The 20,277-nt window shown below is 56.2% G+C and overlaps 1 protein-coding gene across 9 annotated transcripts in view; it reads left to right on the top strand.

Annotated features, from left to right (window-relative positions):
* Window positions 1-331: 331 nt before the first annotated feature.
* The window catches only part of VDAC1 (voltage dependent anion channel 1), a 25,965-nt gene continuing 6,019 nt past the window's right edge, over window positions 332-20,277 (top strand). Inside the window, exons 1-6 of one of the 9 annotated variants that reach the window (XM_012762165.3) lie at window positions 332-451; window positions 11,475-11,547; window positions 12,121-12,170; window positions 13,160-13,312; window positions 13,403-13,455; window positions 18,861-19,088. In XM_012762165.3, coding sequence (XP_012617619.1) covers window positions 11,481-11,547; window positions 12,121-12,170; window positions 13,160-13,312; window positions 13,403-13,455; window positions 18,861-19,088 — 551 coding nt within the window. In that variant the 5' untranslated portion in view covers window positions 332-451; window positions 11,475-11,480. The other 8 variants (XM_012762163.2, XM_075996043.1, XM_075996047.1 and 5 more) reach the window with 8 other exon arrangements.

The following is a 20,277-nucleotide window of genomic DNA, read 5'->3' as shown; positions in this document are numbered from 1 at the left end:
CGCCTCCGGCGCCCGCCGGGCCGGGCCTGGGGCTCCTCCGGGGCTCGGGGCCGGTGCGAGCTTCGACGGGAGGGGCCCGGAGCCCACCTCCTCCCCCGAGGCTAGGCCTAGGTCCCGCGCCACCTGCCACATCCGCGCCCAGGGGAGGGCGGGGGCTGTGTCGCAGCCCCACGGCCGGGCAGGAGGCCCAGGGCCCCGCGCGCCTTCTACTGGAGCCGGGACTTCCAGGCCACCGTTCAGCGAAACGGAAGGCCCCCGCCTTCTTCCAGAAAGCTTCCCCCGGCCCGGAGGTTTCCAGCAATGACTCGCGTGTCCCTGCGCACGCACACACCGAGCACACGTCAGCCCTACGCCCGCCCATCGCCCCGCGCCCGGGCGCACGCGGCCCCGACGCGCGAGCACACGCCACCAGGCTCACGCGTCCGCTGCGGGCGCCGCGGTGCCCAGAGAGGTGAGAGCGCGGCTCGCGGGCGGGCGGGCCGGGGACCGGGGACCGCGGACCTGGCCGGGCGCGGTCCCGGGCGGGGCCTGGGGGTGGGGCTTGCCCCAGGGCCGGGCGCGCTGGGGGCGGGTCCGCGCCGCCGCCGTCCGCGCCGCCCCGCCCCGGCCCGCCGCTCGCCGCTCTCGGGTCCCCCGCGCCGCAGCCCCCGCCGTCGCCGCCGCCGCCGCCGCCTCGGAGGTAGGCGCAGCGGGAAAGGGCCCGAGCTCCGCCTGCGCCGCGGGCCGCGGGCCGGGCCCCTGGGGGTGGAGAAGGGGACTGGGGGAGGCGCGGGCGCGGGCGGGGGCCCGGAGCAGGGCGCGGGAGGGAGCGGAGCGGCGGCGCGGGCCTGGCTGGCCGGCGGCGGGCCGACAAGGCCGCGCGAGTGGGTGCCGGCGGAGGGCGGCGAGGCCGAGGGTCCAGAGGCGCCTGCGGCTGGGGCGAGGGGCCGGCCGGGCTTGCGGGCGAGGGGCCTGGGCCGCCGCGTGGAGGCCCTGCCGCCCGCGGATCTAGGTGACCTTTCCCGGCGGCGCCCTCTGGCCCTCGGTGCCCCCGGCGCGCGTCCGGCGGGGACCCGAGCGCTGCCCACGCTGGCCAAGCCGGGCCGGGCGCGCAGGTCCGCGCGGGCCGCGCTGCCGCCGCGGGCTTGAGCTCGTGGGAGCTCAAGCGTCCCCGGCCCCCACGCCCTGGCCGGCCCGCGCCGGGGAAGCTGGCGCCCGGCACCACTCGCGCGCGCCAGCGCTCTCGGGCGGAACGGGCGGCCGAGAGTTGCCTTAGGCCGCAGCGGCCGAGGCGGGCCCGGCCCGGAGGTTTGGCCTGCAAGTGGAGCCCCGCAGGGAACGAAGTGGCCCCCCTGGCCTTGGGAGGGATTTCTGGTTCGGTGGCTCATTCATTCGCCAAACGCGACAGACGCGACGGGGCATTCAGGGAATTGATTCCACTCACTGGACTTGAGCCCGGAAGTTCTAGTGGTGTGTTCAAGGTCACACAGCCGGGAGCATACCAGCCCTCAGTTTTGTCACCTGCAGAATGGGGACAGTTATACCTCTCCTCCGGCGGGCTTTGGGGAAGAGTAACATGAGTTGACTCACTGGAAGCCTTCAGAACATGCTGTTGTGGAGGCCCGGGTAGAGACCCTGACTCCCCTGGGGCTTTTGGGGAGGATGGAGCCCCTCCCCCTCTGTAGCCCATGTTGCTCCACGTGGTGTTCTGGAAAGGGTTCAATAGATATAGCTCCTGTTATTTTAAACATTATTATTGCCCTATTATTAGCAAGCATTTGAATACCAGGTATTGAGTAACTTTCAGGATGATTCATGAAAAATCCTGTAAGTTTAGAAAACTGACAAGGTCAGACCTGAGCAGTAAGTTTGCTGGTGCAGACCTGGGCCCAGCCTGGGCTTGTTCCACTCGAGGCCCCTGTCCCCTTGACCAGCCACCAGCCCCAGAGAAGAGAGGGGAGAGGGCTCCTTTATTGCCTGATATGCTGTTGGCAAGGCCAGGGCCGACCGCCCAGGGCCAGCCTTCTTTCTCTCCACCCCTGCTCTGGGCTGACGGAGCTCCCAGAGGGTCAGCCTTAGGCTCTGTGCAGCTCTGTCTTCAGTGCTTGGGGTGGTCCCACCCGGCACACAGTAGGTGCTTGAGAAGGGTCTGTGGGGGTGAGTGCACTCTTTGTCTCCAAGAGTCCACCTGCCACCCTTACAGGGGGCTGGTTTGACTGTTCCAGCATGTGGCACATAGTAGGTGCTCATTTGTGGAATTACCGAAAGGGCACATGTAGGGGCTGCAAGCCCAGACCCTGGTCTCTCCATCCTGGACATGGTCATGAGGGACGCAGACGTCTTCCCTCCAGAAAATAGCACTGCCTAGCAGAGTCTCAAATATTTAAAGAACTGTAAGAATATGTACAGCCCTAGAGCAGTGAGAGGCAGAAGCTGTTTTCTGATTTGAAATACCTGCTTTAGCGCATTATCTCAGTGGTCTCTAACCTTTTTGGCACCAGGGACCAGTCTCATGGAAGACAATTTCCCACAGACTGAGGGTGGGGAGGGGTGGGGTGTCGTGGGTGGGGGGACTCAGGGTGCAGAGCTCAGGCAGGGATTCTCGGCCTGGTTCCTAACAGGCCACAGGGTACAGGGCCTTGGCCCCGGGGGCTGGGGACTCTAGCATTATCTTCATTCTGAGGCTTTCCAAGTCCCATGGGAAACTCGCTGGACTGGTGTTTCTGGGTTTGAGGGGAGGGTGAGGGTGGCAGGGGTGAATGGGACTCTTTGCAAGGCTGTGGGCCTGGTGCCCATCTTCCTCGGAGGGTGGGTGGGTCCCTGGCTTGGGCTGGAGTTGTCCTGAATCAGATGCCTGGCCCAGGGAGTGGGGATGGCACACAGGTGACAACTTAGTTTTGTTTCTGCTACTCTAGAATGGGGCTATGGGCAGGGATCAGTTGTGCTCAGACAGCTGGGGCTCAGAGGGGCCCTGCTGAGCAGTCGGCAGATGTGAACAGTGCACCCCAAGCCGGTGACAGGAAGAGCGTCCATCTCCCAGTTTACCAGTGAGAACCTCTGAAGCACTGAAGTCCCCTTTGCCCTTGATGGTGTCATGTTGTCGGTTGCAGGGGCACATGTGTGCCCAAGGGCCAGCCCGAGCCTGGGGATAGCCTCTCAGGGTGCTCGAGGGTTTGCAGTCTGTAGCTTTGGGCCCCCGGTAGACTCCCGTGGTAGCCACTGGGAAGAGGTGACCAGTGGGATCCTCAGCCAGGCCTGGGCACATTTGCCCATTTTACTGCTTTACTCACAGAGGGGTCGGGACGAGGGGCAGGGTGGGACTGTAAGCTCTTGACCCAGAGCTGTGCTTGGGTCCACAGCACAGGTCTGACGTGAGCTGTAGGGTTTTTGTCTAGTATGGGTCAAGTCACTTTCTCGTGCCTCAGTTTCCCTGCTGTAAAAGTGTGGTTGTCATCATCGCAGTCATTGTTTCTTGAGGGCTTGCTTGGTGTCCTCCTGGGGCTAGATGTATGTTCTGTGACATTGACTGCACCACGCTGCGGTCCCTGGAGGAGAGGTGCTGTGTTTCCATTTCCCAAGTCGGGGGGCTTGAGCCCAGAGCGGCGAGGAACACAACCTGGCAGGAGAAGATGGGGCGCACGGCCTGGTCTGGCCAGTTGGGGTGCTGGTGCTTTCACACTGCCCTGCCAGCTCCAAGCGGCCGTTGCAAGGAGCCTACAGCCGCGCAGGCCTTTGACAAGGAGAAGTTGCCGGTCAGGTGGGCGAGGGTGTTCTTTCACGCCGATCAGAGTGAGCGTGTGCAAGGCTGCACGTAGCCGGGCTGGCGGCGGACGGTGGGTGGTGGAGTCACCCCTAATTGTTGCAAGGACGGCGGTGCTGACTGTCCGTTAGAAGGGTCGGTTTCCCGGGGATGAGGTTGGAGACGTTCTTTCAGGACCTGGCCCTGCCTGCACAACATCCAGTTACACGGTCCCCCATCCCAGGTGGGGGCGGGGAGGACTCTGGACCCTGCGGTTCAAGTTGACCTTTTGGCAACATGCTCATCAACCATTATTGTAATAAGAAGTACACTAAATGAAAACCTGTAAGAAAGTGCCAGCTGTGTTTGTCCCGTGCTTACCCTGTGCCAGCCTCTGTACTAAGTGTTTCGTGTTAACGAGCTAATTCAGTCCTCCCAGTGATGCCCGTCTGGGTGCTCTTTCCCCTGAGGAAGAGTGAGGCACAGAGAGGTGGTGACTTGCCCCGGTCACACACCGAGGCAGTGGTGAGGCGGGACTGGAACTGGGCTGCCTGCTTGGCTCCTGAGGCTGCCTGCCCAAGACTGTCCGTGTCAACCCCCGGGCCAAGCCAGGCAGCCGGGCTCGGGGCGTGCGAGGTGCCGAGGTCAGGCAGGAGCCCGGGTGTGCCTGGGACGCAGACCCTGGCGTGCTGACTGCCAGCCCAGGTCATCTCCCCCCGGTGGGTGCCGGGGGGGCAGGGCGCCCCTTGTCAGCTATATGCTCCCGAGTCACCTGGAAGGCCATGCTGGTGGCGGCCCAGCTCCCGGGGTGTTTAAAATAGAAGTGACCCTGGAGAGCTCAGCTGCCCCCCTGCGGGACCGCTGTGGAGGGCGGAGGGGGGAGGGCAGCTGTAGGGGGCGCGAGCACAGGGCCCTGGGCTTTGCCAGCGTCCTGGAGGCCAAAGCAGGGCCTGTGCCCTGGGCTGCTGCTTCCTGGCAAGGAGGAGAAAGTGCTGGGTGTGTGTGTGTGGGTGGGGGGGAGGCTCCTGAGTGTGTTTGTCCCCACCCCCAAGTTGGCTGTTACAGCCGGGCTTGCGTCCTGCTGGAGAAGTGGCTGTTCCTGGCCCCCAGGGTTAGGGGAGGTGCTTTCGTTGGATCCCTGGCTGGGCTGCTGCCCCTCCTATAGGCGGCCGGCTCTGCCCTGGCAGGCCACCCAGAGTGGTGTCGGAGGGGCAGCAGAGCCAAAGGCCTGTCCGCAGTTCTCTCTTCCTGGGGGTCCTGGCATGGTGGTGGCGGCGGCGGTTGTGGGCGCTGTGTTGGGCAGGGTGCTTTCGGGAAGCAGGTGCTCTCTCAACACGCGTAATCCAGGAGCATTTAATGAAGACATCATTTGCAAAGGGCGGGGAGGGTGTAGGGTGGGCCTGGGTCTGTTTACACCCCAAGGCCTACAGGGGAGGGGACCCCTGGCAGGAGCTGTGGCCGTGGGTGGAGGAAAGGAGTTGCTGCCCACCTGGGGCGGGGGAGGGGGTCAGCTGGGGGATGAGTGCCCCCTCCTGACCCTTCCTGAGCTCCTGAGCGCTCATCTCTGCACACGCCTTGCTCTGGCTGGGCCCGGCCACGATGGCCGCCCGCAGTGACCGGCTCTGGGGGCTCAGAGCGGGAGGGGAGTCGGGAAGGTGGATCTGGAGGGGCAGAGAGTATCCAGTATGATGGATTATGGTCACCGCTGTCATTTATTGAACCCTCACCCTGTGCCAGACAGTCCCAAGTGTCCTACCTGTTTTACTTACTCCTTATAACAAACTTCCTTAGTGAGACGCTCTTGTTAGCCTCACTTTACAGATGAGCCAAATGAGACCCTAAAAGTCTAAGTGGCTTGCTCAAGGTCGCACAGCCAGTAAGCGCAGAGCCAGGACTAAACCTCTGCCAGGTACATGGTGCCTCCAGTGGTCCACTGTGCCCTGCTGCCGGGCACCGGGTGGGCTGGAAGTGCTGCGGCACGGTGGCTCCTGGTCTCCAGGTCCTCGCCCTGCCACACGCCTGCCCTGCAAGGTGGTGTCTCAGCCCACTTGGATGTTATCTGCGTTCAGGAGACTTTTCCTCCCGGCTGTTCTGGCCGAGCCTTGGGGACCCGCGGCCACCCTGCCCCTGTGTCAACATGGCCGTGGTTGTTGGCTCTCTCGGGGCGCCAGGGCTCCCCTGCCTGGCTCCTTCTGGAGGAGCCTCTGCAGAGAGAACAGCGTGTTTCAAGGTGGGGGCTTGGTGGAGGGAAGAGCCCTTGCTTCTCAGTGGCACTTGGGGACGGCCCCTGCCTTAGCCCAGCATTAACCCGAGTCGTAATTCGGGTTAAAGGAGGGAGAGCGGGAGGAATGGTGCCTGCTTGGGGAGGCTGTTGACCCAGCGCCCCGGGCGGGTCCCATGCACCCCAAGTTAGGGTTCCTGCTGGGCAGGGTGGCAACAGTCCCCTGGGAGTGCAACGGTCCTTGCCCGGGAACCCCGCCATCCCGGGCGGCTTGAATCTGTTCTTGGAAGCAGTGTCGACACCACCGTCTAGATAGCTTTTCCTCCTGGCAGCTCTGCCGCAGCCGCCTGTTGGAACGTGACTTGTTGACACGACGTGGCTCAATTTCACGCGCACGGTGGTTGGCTTTTAAGTTTTCCAGTCCTTGACTTAAAAAAAGTTATCAGTATACGCAAACAACTTAAATGATGAGGCACCATTAAAAAAAATGAAAGTCTGATGTGGGCTCCACTCCCTCCCTAAACTTCCTTCCCGCTCCGGAAGCATCTCCAGGGCAGCCGCAGTTTGCGGATTGGCTCAGACCCTCCCACGGGCTCCCGTCCACTCACAAGTCCCTGGACATGGAAAGGGTTTCCTCGGATTACATGCAATTATAAATTTTTTGCGACTGGCTTTTTTTCAATGAAGGATGTCATAGATGGCTTTCTATGCCGCCTATTTTATTGCCATGTGGTGGCACTCCTTAGTTTGCAAGTACAGCACCTTCATTTTTGTTCATTTCCCTGCTGATGGGCACTCAGGCTGCTTCTGGGTTTTGCCTTACAGATGTGTTCCCAAGGGTGCATCTTTGGGTGCCTTGGCGCTGCTGTGGGGTGGGTTCTCGGGGGTGGAACCGGGTTAAGGGCCAGCAGCTACTCCTCAGGAAGAGTGCCACTCCTGCCGGATGGATGTCTCCCCGCCCTCACTTGCTCTGGGTATTGTCATTTACATTTTTGGCAAGCTTCTGGTTAAGTGAGCTTCCCAAATGCAGATGTGTCAGTCACTCCACGGTAGCTCCCTGTGGCCCTTGAAAAAACACAAAAAAAGCCTGTGGTTGGTTTTGAGGTCAGAAGCAGCCAGTGTTTACTCTGAAGGCTCTCAGTCCTGGGCCCAGCCGGAGTCAGGTGGGGGGTGCTAGTTCAGGTTCCCTGGCTGGTGGTGCCGCAGCCGCCCTGCAGAGGGCGCTCCTGCGTCCTGGCTACATTGTAATCAGTCCCTGTTGTTGACACTAAGTTTCTGCTTCTCTCCCTTTTATGATAATAATTTCCTGCTCGTTGCTCATTGACTCATCAAACAGACGTTTAGATTGGATGCCTACCATGTGCCAAGCCTTAGCATCCGTGCATACGTAGCTTTTCCCCCTATTTTGGATACGTTTATACATGACAGGCTGTGGGGTGCTTTGAGTTCCAGGGCGTGATTTGGGGGCGGCGGTGTGTGCGGGGCATGGGGTGGTGCAGTGTGAGCAGCTGTCACTGCCATGTAGCTGGTGAGTCAAGGGGGTGGTCACCCCCGAGACAGAGGTTACGTAAGTGTTGCGCAGGCCACGCTGGGTGAGAGACACACTATCCTTCCCCGCCGGGCGTCCAGTATGGGCTGGATTTTCATTCCTCCGCTGGAGCGAAGCTTGCATAATTGTTCAAGGTCAGCCAGGGAGAGGCCGGGTAGGCAGGCTGGCAGGCTGTGGAGGGGAACCAGGGACTCCTGTCTCCTGATGTCACTTGCGGGCCCTTCTCAAAGTCACCGGTGACTGCAGGCAGGTCTGCTCGGCCTGGCCCTGCCGGCCCTGTTTCCCACTCACAGTGGAGGGACGCCCCCAGGCTGTGTCCTGGCCATCGCCCAGGCAGAGATCTGTGGTCCCCTGCCCCAGGCCGCCCTCTGATTTCCCCGCCGTGTCAGAGCGCCCTGCCTCCTGCTGGCCTCTGGAGGCTGGGCGTTGGAGGCCGGGGCTGGGTGCCGCAGGGACAGCTGTGCGCTGGTAACAACCGCACGGGGAGCCGTTTGGAGCAGGTCCGGGTGAAAGGAGGGGCCGGGGCCAGGGTTCACCCTTCGAGTCAGCGCCCTGGCTGGGTGCTAGGTGAGAAAGCAGGGCGCCAGCTTCTCTCTCCTCCAGTCCTGGCCGAGAAAACTAATGCTGATCATTTCTACTGTAAAATTGTCTCTGAAGTGGCTTCTGAGAGCTCTGTACAAATGGGCATTTTCGGGTGCTGCTTGTGGTTGTGAGGAAGTTGAGCTGCTCGGGGAGAGCCAGAGCTGTCGCAGGCCTTTCCTTGGTCCTGTCAGGTGGGGTCAGGTGGGAGCAGCAGGGCCTGGGCCGGGCTCCATGGAAACCACAGAAAGCCTCACAGCAGGTGAGGCCTTGAGTGAGGGGCTGAGTCATCCTGTCGCTGGCCTCCCTGGCGGAGTGGACTGGCTCCAGCCGGCCAGCGGCTCCTGTGTGCCTTCGCCAGGTGCCGTGCTGGGGGAAGGTTACCTGGGCCCCCAGAACAGGGGAGATCGAGCCGCGTGGTCTGTGTTCAAAGAGACGGGAGCGGAGTGCGGCACACAAGTGAGAAAGCCGGCGTCCAGGGTGGCTTAGACGAAGGCTGGCGCTTGAGGACATGTTTCAGTGAAACGGCAAGAGCACTTATGAGCAGCTGTGGGATTTCAGAGACGGGGGCCCACAGCCCCGCTAGAGCCCGACCTCATCTGCGCTCAGCCGACCCACCCCCTTGTCCTTGGAGAGTAATCTCCTTAGTGGCCTTGCGTTTCAGGCTGATGTTTGCTGTGGGTGGAGTGTTTTTTGACAGGTGGCTTTGCTTGCTGGGTTTTGGGGATTAGTGGGGAGAGAGCGCATTAAGGGGTGAGCGCTCTGTGTTTCCCCCGAGGGAGGGCCTCGTCCAGATGTGAAGGCGGTTGTGTCCGGGAGCCGGTCCCAGAGTGTCTGGTCCTAGAGCCAGGGGAGAGTCGCGGGGAAGGCTCTGGCACCTGGGGTCCAGGGAGGTCTCAGCCGGCCCAGAGATGTTGCCACTGGACTGTTTCCCCCCAGGCTGTCTGTAGCCCAGCACGGGAGAGGGGGCATGGGTCCATGGACGGCCTGGTAACCTCGGCTGGTGTGCAGAATGTTCTGGGCCCTTTGCTGATACACGTTGCAAGTCTGCTTGGGGCTGCATTACCTTTCTTTTTTTTTGAGACAGGGTCTCACTGTGTTGCCCTGGCTAGAGTGCCGTGGCATCAACCTGGCTCACAGCAACCTCAAACTCCTGGGCTCAAGCGATCCTCCTGCCTCAGCCTCACGAGTAGCTGGGACTACAGGCATGCGCCACTATGCCCGGCTAATTTTTTCTATGTATTTTTAGTTGGCCAATTAATTTCTTTCTATTTTTAGTAGAGACGGGGTCTCGCTCTTGCTCAGGCTGGTTTCTATCTCCTGACCTCGAGCAATCCGCCCGCCTCGGCCTCCCAGAGCTCTAGGATTACAGGCGTGAGCCACCGCGCCCGGCCGGGATTACCTTTCAATCCCAAGTTGTTCCGTGTTGGTTCTGTCTACGCAGGGCCAGGCCTGTCCGTGGCTGAGACGTGTGCCATTAGGCATGGGGCATTTCCTGAGCACCTCCTGGCCTGTCCCTGGGGTGGATGTGCCTCCAGCGTTAGTCTGGGAGGAATGAATGAGGAAAGGGGTGTCCCTGGAATTGAAAAAGCCAGTGGGGGAAGCCCGGACCCTAATGTGGGCTGCCCATGGTTCCCGCCTGATCGTGCCCAAGAAATAACAACAGCGACAAAAATAGGACAGTGAACAGCTCCCTGCTCTCCTCTGCTCTGACACAAAAGCGAGCCGGGACAGAGTTTACAAAGCATCCGGAGCGTAAAAGAGGACCTGAGCCATAATTTCACAGTGTGAAGTTGTGGAAGTTCACAGCTGTTTCTTTTACAGCTCGATCAGTGATGCTGGGAGCAGCTTGCACTGTCTGTGCAGTGAGAGCCTGGGTCAGGAGTTGCACGGGCGCTTGGGAAGCCGTCCCTGGGGCCTCCCGGACCACTTTTTAGTGGGCTCCTTGCCCTCCCTGGGAGCGTGCCATTTGTGTGAGCGCACATGCGTGTGACTTCAGATGGGGCGTATGCAGATTCACTTGGATATTTTAGGCATACCATATTTTAAAAATTAGTGGAACCGGCCAGGCGCGGAGGCTCACGCCTGTAATCCCAGCACTCTGGGAGGCCGAGGGGGGAGGATCGCTCAAGGTCAGGAGTTCGAAACCAGCCTGAGCAAGAGTGAGACCCCCGTCTCTACTAAAAATAGAAAAGTTAGTTGGACAACTAAAAATATATAGAAAAAATTAGCCGGGCATGGTGGCACATGCCTGTAGTCCCAGCTACTCGGGAGGCTGAGGCAGGAGGATTGCTTGAGCCCAGGAGTCTGAGGTTGCTGTGAGCTAGGCTGACGCCACGGCACTCTAGCCCGGGCGACAGAGTGAGACTCTGTCTCAAAAAAAAAAAATTAGTGGACCCATCCTTCTGGTTAGTGTGCGCCAGTGATTCTGGGAGTGGCGGGAGGTGCAGGAGCTGGGGCTTTCTCCCGCGTGGGCCCCTCTCCTGGCAGAGCGTAGTGTGTGCTGTCCCGGATGAGGATCTTGATTCTGTGCGTGCGGCATGCACAGCACGCCAAGCAGAGCCCGCCAGGGAGGCAGTGTGGTTCTTAGGGCAAGGACTGTTGGAGTTATTCTCCCTCCTGGAACGCAGAGGTACTTACTGTTTGTCGTCTGACTCAGGAGCACCCAACAATCCCAAGGAGTGCTTTGATAGTTGGTTTCTAAAATAAAGCCGCACTGGAGTTCAACGGACGTTTATTTAAATTAATTTCCTTTGGAGGGTATGTTTGGATTTCTTTCCATGTGAGGAGTTGCCTAATGGGTTAGGTTTTGCTCTTGTCTCTGTGAGGAACATGACGCTCTAATAGTGGGCTCCCCTACAGTGCGAAAGTTGAGCCTGTTCTGGCACGTAGTAGGTTTTCCACAAATACTTGTCGAAGGAATGAAGAAATCAGAGCCATACAAGAAATGTGTTGCCATCAAGAACTCTGATTTCTATTCGGTACATTTAATGTCCTTGCAGCCGACATTTTGTAAGAAGATACGTTTTTGTTGGCAAGAATCCTGCAGTTCAGTGAAGTAGCTGGCTCCTGGGAATGTGGCTCTGACCGTTAATATTCATTCAGCAAATATTTGCTGACCCCTACGGTGCTCTGGGCCTGTGCTCGGTCCTGGGCACGCCGAGGAGAAGAGGCCTAAAGTCAGGCTGATCCTCTGTCAACAAAGACTGGTTGGATGTCTCGAGCTCTGGCCACAAAGTGACAAGACAGCAGGGGTTTCTTGGCCCACACCCGGGAGGGTGAGCTGCCTAGAACCCAGAGCGCGAGGTGATTTTTATGGGTTGCTAATTGCATCTAATAATTTTATGGACGGGGAATTAATTTCCCTAATTACCGACGTATTTACTCCGGTGGTTGTTTTATTGCAGCAGAAGATGGCCGTGCCTCCCACGTACGCCGACCTGGGCAAGCCTGCCAGGGACGTCTTCACCAAGGGCTACGGTGAGTGTGGCGGGTGGGGCGGCCTCGCGGCGGGCTGGCGGGCGGGCTGGCGTGTCTGGGATTTCACCCAGGCCGGGTTTGGAGGCCTGGTCCGTGGGCTGTTCGGACCTTTCACGTCAGGAAAAAGAGAGACGCTCTCCGCGTCTGGGGAAGCCGTGTGACGGTGCGCGGGAGGGGCGAGGCGCGGCCGGGGCCCCGCTGCCCACACGCACACGCTCTTGCTTCCTCTCCCCAGCCTGCAGCTCGGCTTCTAAATTTAGCCCGTCCTCAGGCACGTGCCCGCGACGCCCAGGGACTGTGTGTGCCAGCTGTCAGGCCCTGCTGCTCGCGCCGGCTGGGAGCGCAGGTGGGCCCAGGTGGGGCCTGTGCCCTTCCTGTGGCCGCGCTCCAGGCAGCCGAGCGCCCGCCCCTGCCCGGGAAGCAGCGGCAGAGCCGGCCCTCAGCCTCGTGGCCACAGCGTGCTTCCTTTCAAAACCAACAAAAAAGCATTTTGAAACAGCCGTAAGGGAAGCAGAGTTTCTGCTCTTGAGCTAGTTATTTACCCTATTAACAGTTGTCTCCTTCTTTCTTTAGGATTTGGCTTGATAAAACTTGATTTGAAAACAAAATCTGAGAATGGATTGGTAAGTGGTGCAGCCCCCATAGAACATGGGGACTTACTGTAAACTGTATGCAGATCAACAAATAATTGCCATGCCCTGGCTGGCAGGGCCAAAAGAAGGCACTTTGTTTTTTTTCTTGTTTTTCTTTGACACATAGTCTCACTCTGTCGCCTGGGTTAGAGTGCCATGGCGTCAGCCTTGCTCATAGCGACCTCTAACTCCTGGGACTACAGGCATGCGCTACTAGGCCCGGCTAATTTTTTAGTAGAGATGGGGTCTCGCCCTTGCTCAGGTTGGTCTCGAGCTCCTGAGCTCAAACGATCCTCCCGCCTCAGCCTCCCACAGCGCTGGGATTACAGGTGTGAGCCACCGCACCCAACCAAGGCACTGTTTTTGATTGTGACAGTTTGTGGCTGTCCTGTTCATTGCATCCTCTGCACGAGGGGTGGGTGGCCCAGGGGGACCACACAGCAGCCGGCCCCTAAGTTCAGCAGCTGTTAACATTCATTGGAAAATGGGGGCGGGTTTCAGTCTTAGTTTTCCTTGTCCTTCTTACTTTAGAATTAACCTATGTTCAACCACATAATTACTTAAGAAAAATTGTGGTAGTCCCTTTGAGATTGTGCATGCAGTAATTGTTGGAAGGAAGAAGTTTTGGGTTTGAATCACTGCTCTGTCAACTTTAGCTCAAATGCTTTTTCTCTGTACGAGGCTGAAGCCAGGATCGGGGGGTGGGGCTGCTTCCCTGTCCAGACTGCAGAGTGGCGGGGGAGGGAGGAAGCAGCCCCCTGACCTGACGAAAGATCCCTCATGGGGTCCCGCTAAGTAGCAGCCTCCCTGCCACCATCCGGACTTTAAATATCGGGTTGACTTGTAGAACTAGCTTTTGCCCCGGCACGTGCAGGATCCCACCTCTCGCATAAGGAGGGCAGGTGGCAGTCTGTACAGGGTCAGAGTGAACCAGGTGCGGGCGGGGGAGCAGGCTGTGACTCTGTCTCTCTCCTCTGCAGGAGTTCACCAGCTCAGGCTCAGCCAACACCGAGACCACCAAAGTGACGGGCAGCCTGGAAACCAAGTACCGGTGGACCGAGTACGGCCTGACGTTCACGGAGAAGTGGAACACGGACAACACGCTGGGCACCGAGATCACCGTGGAGGACCAGGTAATGGCCGCCGTGCAGAGAGGATGTGGTGCCCGCGGCTGCTGGCCTGCCTCGTGACTAAACCTGCTGGCAAATCTCTTTTCTGTTCAGCTCGCGCGTGGACTGAAGCTGACCTTCGACTCCTCCTTCTCACCTAACACTGGGTAAGAGCCTCATGTGTCCTCCCACGAGGACGTCCGTGGTGGTGAGGTGGTGGAAGCCCTCGGGGACACAGGGTTTCGGGGATGGGGATGGCGTCACCGAGAGGCAGCTCCGAGACCTGCGGATTTAAGTTCTCTGGTTTTCAGTCAGTCCCGGGGACACGTCGGCTAACGGACTGCTACGACCAGCGCTCCTTAGCTCAGGAATTGCATTTACCCAACACGTGTTTTCCAGGTGCCTCCTGTGCTTGACTTTGTGCCCATGTGGGTCTCCCTCCCTCCCTCCCTCCCTCCCTCCCTTCCTTCCTTCCTTTCTTCCTTCCCCCCTCCCCTTCCCCCCTTCCCTCCCTCCCCTCCCCTCCCTCCTTCCCTCCCCTCCTTCCCTCCCTCCCCTCCCCTCCCCTCCCACCCTCCCCTCCCTCCCTCCCTCCCTCCCTTCCTTCCTTCCTTCCTTCCTTCCTTCCTTCCTTCCTTCCTTCCTTCCTTCCTTCCTTCCTTCCTTCCTTCCCCCCTCCCTCCCCCCTCCCCTTCCCCCCTTCCCTCCCTCCTTCCCTCCCTCCCCTCCCCTCCCTCCTTCCCTCCCCTCCTTCCCTCCCTCCCCTCCCCTCCCTCCCTCCCTCCCTCCCTCCCTTCCTTCCTTCCCCCCTCCCTCCCCTCCCCTCCCTCCTTCGCTCCCCTCCTTCCCTCCCTCCCTCCCTCCCTCCCTCCCTCCCTCCCTCCCTCCCTCCCTCCCTTCCTTCCTTCCTTCCTTCCTTCCTTCCTTCCTTCCTTCCTTCCCCCCTCCCTCCCCCCTCCCCTTCCCCCCTTCCCTCCCTCCCCTCCCTCCTTCCCTCCCCTCCTTCCCTCCCTCCCCTCCCCTCCCTCCCTCCCGCCCTCCCCTCCCTCCCTCCCCCCACTGGTGTGATCGTAGCTCACTGCACCTCCAACTCCTAAGCGCAGGTGGCCCTCTTAGCTCAGCCTCTTGAGTAGTCTGGACTACAGGTGTGCGGCACCGCGCCCAGCTAATTTTTTATTTGTGGAGATTGGGGTCTTGCTATGTTGCCCAGCCTGGCCTCAACTCCTGGCCTTATCAGTCCTCCCACCTTGGCCTCTCAAAGGGCTAGGATTACAGGTGTGAGCCACAGTGCTTGGCAGAGCTTCCTTATTTTTTTTGTTTTGAGACAGTCTTGCTCTGTTGCCTGGGCTGGAGTGCCATGGCATCAGCCTAGCTCACAGCAACCTCACTCTCCTGGGCTGAAGCGATCCTCCTGCCTCAGCCTCCCAAATAGATGGGACTACAGATGTATGCCACCACCCCCGGCTAATTTTTCTGTTTTTAGTAGAGATGGGGTCTCACTCTTGCTCAGGCTGGTCTTGAACGCCTAACTTCAAGTGATCCTCCCGCCTCGGCCTCCCAGAGTGTTAGCATTAGAGGCGTGAGCCACCTTGCCCAGCCTGGAGCTTCTTTCCTAATGGAGGATTTGGACCAGTGTTCAGTAGGGTTCCATAATTAGATTCTGAACTGTTATTATTCTCCTGCCCTCAGCCATGGGGGCTGCAGGGTTTCTGGACAGTAATGCTCCGTTGCATGTGAGTTAGGCTGCTGATAATGTAAGTAGTCAAGGCTGAACGGTACTGGGTGACATTTGGAAGCAGGGCTCACTGGTCATTCTTTCCAGCCTCATTTCTTCAGGTGTGGAGGACCCTCCTCCCAGCTTCCTGCTTAGGGACACTGGGACTGTGGGTTGAACTTCCAGGTGGCTCCTGAGTCTATATTTTTGCCCCAGGCCTCTGGCCACAAGTAGGTTAGGCTTGTTGGTTATCGACACAACAAAAGACAAGATGGTATGTTGGTGTGCTGCAGCTCCTGGGTACTTTTCAAAGTGGCTGGAAGGAGTCATTCTCTTCTAGAAAAACATTCTTGTTTTTTTCTACTCTGAGTGGTGGGTCTCCTAAACCTGGGGAGGATTGTTCTGTACACTGATGATGGGATCAAGGGCATGTATTGGATTTTAGTTTTTAAGAATTACCATTTGATCCAGCAATCCCACTACTGGGTATTTACCCAGAGGAAAAAAAGGCATATGAAAAAAACACATGCACACACGAATATTTATAGCAGCACAATTCACAGTTGCAGAGATGTGGAAACAACCCAAGTGACCATCGATACGTGAGCGGATTAATGAAATGTGATATGTGTATACCATGGAGTACTACTCAGCCACAAGAAACAATGGTGAGCTACTATTGTATTATCCTGGATGGAGCTGGAGCCCATTCTTCTAAGCGAAGTATCACAAGAATGGAAAAACAAATACCACACGTACTCACCATTAAATTGGTACTAATTGATCGAAACTCGTGTGCACATACAGAAGTAACATTCACTGGGTGTTGTGTGGGTGAGAGGGGATGAGGAGATGAGCAAACTCAAACCTAACAGGTGCAGTACGCACTGTCTGGGGGGTGGGCACTCTTGTGGCTCTGACTTGGGTGGTACAAAGGGAATTTATGCAGCCAAAGCATTTATATCTCTGTAATATTCTGAAGTAAAAAAATTAATGGTAAAGTATGCATATAAAATTTACCATTTTAGGTGTACAGCTCAGTGGCATAATGAATTTCATCTTTTGCCATTCCATATTATTTTCCTCTCTCCCCCCTTTCCTTTTTTCTATTCCAACAAATATTTATTAGAGGGAGGATCTACTAAGCCAGACCCTGTGCTAGCTGTGGGTGCCCACGAGTCTCTGGGCGGACAAGGCTTTTGCCCTCTGAGATAGGTCTTTTTGTGACCTGAAGATGGTGTGTCAGGAGGTGATTTCCTCTTGTTCTCCTCTCTGTTATGGTTTTATGGTTTCTCATGCCAGGAGCCTTGCCTTCCTACCGTGTTTCCCCAAAAATAAGGCAGGGTCTTATATTTATTTTTCCTCAAGAAGCCACCCTAAGGCTTATTTTCAGGGGATGTGTCATTTTCCCCTCAAAGCTTCAGCTCGCAGCACGCACAGGATGGCCGGGACCTGACGGGGGAGCCGACCTTGTTGGTGGGGCTGCCCGCACCTTTCCGGTCACCTCTGGGACAGTAGCTGTCACGATGGGGCAGATGAGAAGGGCTGCTTGTTGTCTTTCCCGCTCCACAACGAAATGTACAGGTTGTGCAGATGCGCTGTGTAGCCACGCCCAGCACTAGGGCTTATTTTCGGGGTGGGGCTTCTGTTGCGCACGTGCTTAGAAATCCTGCTAGGGCTTATTTTATGGGTAGGGCTTATTTTCGGGGAAACACGGTACTTGTTTACTTCCCCCCAGGGTATCCCGCCATGCTATCAGGGAGAAGTTATCCCGAGAGACCCTCTAAGAGGATGAGGGGCTGGGGGATGTGGCCACATACTTGGATTTGCTGCCCTGAGATGGCATACTTAGGGTTTTGTAAGGGAGTTCCCATTATCTTTGGGAGGTTTGTGGAGCTCTCCAGGTTCTATAGTAATATGCATAGGGAAGTTTTAAAAAAATGAACATTTTATTTTATTTTATTTTATTTTATTTTATTTTATTTTATTTATTTTTTTGAGACAGAGTCTCGCTTTGTTGCCCCGGCTAGAGTGAGTGCCGTGGCGTCAGCCTAGCTCACAGCAACCTCAGTCTCCTGGGCTTAAGCGATCCTCCTGCCTCAGCCTCCCGAGTAGCTGGGACTACAGGCATGCACCACCATGCCCGGCTGATTTTTTCTATATGTATTTGTTGACCAATTAATATCTTTCTATTTATAGTAGAGACGGTGTCTCACTCTTGCTCAGGCTGGTTTTGAACTCCTGACCTTGAGTAATCTGCCTGCTTTGGCCTCCCAGAGTGCTAGGATTACAGGCGTGAGCCACCGCGCCCGGCCTGAACTTTTTATTTTAAAATAATTTTATATGAATGAAAATGTGGTAAAAATAGTATATAGAGTTCTCTTATGTCCTTCATCCGACTTCCTCTAATGCTAACATCGCACACAACTATAACATAATCACCAGAACTAGCAAATCAATGTTGATGTCACGCAGTTAGCCAATTCACTGTCCCACTGATGTCTTTCTGGCCAGTGATCCGGTTCAGGACCCTACAGTGCATTTAGTTTCAAATTTCCTTTTTCTCCTCTAATCTGGGACATATTCACAATCTTTGTCTTTCATGACCTTGACACTTTGAAGGAAGAGTGGCCAATTATTTTGTGGAGTGTCCTCCAGTTTGGATGTGTCTGAGGTTCTTCCTTGTGATTAAGTTCGGGTTGTGCATTCTAGGCAGCCGTAGACGTGAGCCTGCGTTGTGTGCGTGATATCAGGGAGAGTGTCTGTACGCTTCATTTCTGGTGATGTTAACTTCGATCACTGGGTTAAAGTGGTGTCTGCCAAGTCTCTTTACTATAAAGCTGCTATTTTTCTCTTTGTAATTATTAATAATAAGTGTCTTGTGGGGAGACACTTTGAGACTGTGCAAATATTCAAGTTCTCGTTATACTTTTGCTCACAAATAGTAGCATCCATGGGCGATTCTTGCCTGTCACAGTATGCTTGGCAAATGATTTTCTGTTTCCATCACTCCTTTACTTTTTAATTGGGATTCTGCTGTAAGGAAGAGCCATCCCCAAATAAAGTGATTTATTTAATCATTTATGTATAATATATTAGTATGGGTTCATGGAAGCCCCACCTTGAAAATAAGCCCTAGTGACGGGCGTGGCTGCGCAGCGCATCTGCACAACCCATGCATTTCGTTGTGGAAATAGAGTCGCAAGACATTCAGGATGGAATTTGGGGTTTGGAGAGTGATGATGATGTTCCAGAAGATGACGACTTCACTATATTGGAATAAATGTAGATGGTTGTACCGTCCTTAAAAAAAATAACACATCCCCTGAAAATAAGCCCTAGGGTGTCTTCTTGAGGAAAAATAAATATCAGACCCTGTCTTGTTTTTGGGCAAACACGGTAGTGTGTGAGCCATAAAATAAGAAGTTGATCATCTCCTCCAAAGCTGCTGTTTAGGCAGCTGCCTTCCTGACAGATAGAACTTCCCCCCAGGTTTGGAAATAGCGGAGATGCATCCGTTTTGTAATTGCAGGGTGGCTCTGGACCTCGCAGATGCCTGTGTAGGCTGCCGAGTTGAACGTACGGGTAGTGAACGGAGTCACTCGGCACTTACTGTTCAGGCTTCTCCTGTCTGTGTCCTCCCTGTATCACGGTGGCGTGTCGTGGTGGCAGACAGGGTCCCCATGGAAGAGAGCTTGCGCCCTGCTCGCTGCGGCTCAGCCGCTGCTCACGGGAGGACTGGATCCCTGACTTCATCCCCCCCACCCCCGGGCCTCTGTTTAAACTGGGATTTTGCAAAACAGCGTGCATTTCCGGGTGAGTTGGTTTCTGGTCGTAATATAATTTCTTTCCCTTTAGGAAGAAAAATGCTAAAATCAAGACGGGGTACAAGCGGGAGCACATCAACCTGGGCTGCGACGTGGACTTCGACATCGCGGGGCCCTCGATCCGGGGCGCGCTGGTGCTGGGTTACGAGGGCTGGCTGGCCGGCTACCAGATGAATTTCGAGACCGCCAAGTCCCGGGTGACCCAGAGCAACTTCGCGGTCGGCTACAAGACGGATGAGTTCCAGCTTCACACGAACGTGTGAGTGTGCGGGCGGGGGGGTCAGGTGCGTGTGGCGGAGGGGTTGCTTTTCATTGTTTCTCTCTAAGTCCGGTTGTTGACCACCACTGTGAAGTAAGTTAGTTGGCATGGGATGAGCCAGATGGCCTGCTACATCTTTCTGTTTCCCGCCTACCCGTTTCCCGAAGTGCCTTAGGTTCTCTCTATTCTGCGGACAGTAAATACTGCTGCTGGTCTGCAGGTTAATGACAGCAGGGCGTGATGTCATTGCAGAGGGCTGTCCCTTCCCTACAGTTTTTGTTTTCGTTAACAAAATGTGGGTAAGAAAAGGGGCTTCTCTCTCTCTCTCTGTGGTCTGCGAGGATCAGCTTGCTATGTGTGCTTAACTCAGTAGACACCTCAGGAGCTGATTATCTCAGTTCAAGACAAAGTATCTTCCCTGGCGGGGCGTCTGAAACTTTGTTAGCTGTCGGACAGTACGGTGAAGGGAGATGACAGGTTAGGAGGGAGCCCCCGTAATCAAACTTGAGAATTGAAGCAGAGTGTTGGTTCAAGTTAAGGGAAACAAGTATTTCGTCCGTAAAGATCTTGTTTCAGTTTCATGAGGAATTAACCTGTGGTACAAGTGGGGTACAAAACTTTACCAACTTTCTTTCCACTAGAGGTCACTAAAAAAGTGACTTCTTTTTTTTTTTTTTTTTTGAGACAGAGTCTCGCTTTGTTGCCTAGGCTAGAGTGAATGCCATGGCGTCAGCCTAGCTCACAGCAACCTCAAACTCCTGGGCTCAAGCAATCCTCCTGCCTCAGCCTCCCAAGTAGCTGGGACTACAGGCATGCGCCACCATGCCCGGCTAATTTTTTTTATATATATATTAGTTGGCCAATTAATTTCTTTCTATTTATAGTAGAGACGGGGTCTCGCTCTTGCTCAGGCTGGTTTCGAACTCCTGACCTCGAGCAATCCGCCAGCCTCGGCCTCCCAGAGAGCTAGGATTACAGGCGTGAGCCACCGCACCCGGCCTAAAAAAAGTGACTTCTTAAATTTAAGGAAAGAAAATAGTGTTAGTGTTTCACAGTTTAGTTTACTAGAAAAAATGGTAAGCTAATACTATTTTTATTAATAAAAAGTTTTTGAGGAATTTTAACCATTAATTAAAAATTTGGAGTCTTTTCCAACTCAACGGTCCTAGGAAAATGACAGAGATGGCCG

This window comes from Microcebus murinus, chromosome 21 (genome assembly GCF_040939455.1).
Source record: "Microcebus murinus isolate Inina chromosome 21, M.murinus_Inina_mat1.0, whole genome shotgun sequence".
Lineage (NCBI taxonomy): Eukaryota > Metazoa > Chordata > Mammalia > Primates > Cheirogaleidae > Microcebus > Microcebus murinus.
The sequence above is the reverse complement of the archived record's forward strand: the minus strand, read 5'-3'. Positions and strand labels throughout refer to the sequence as shown.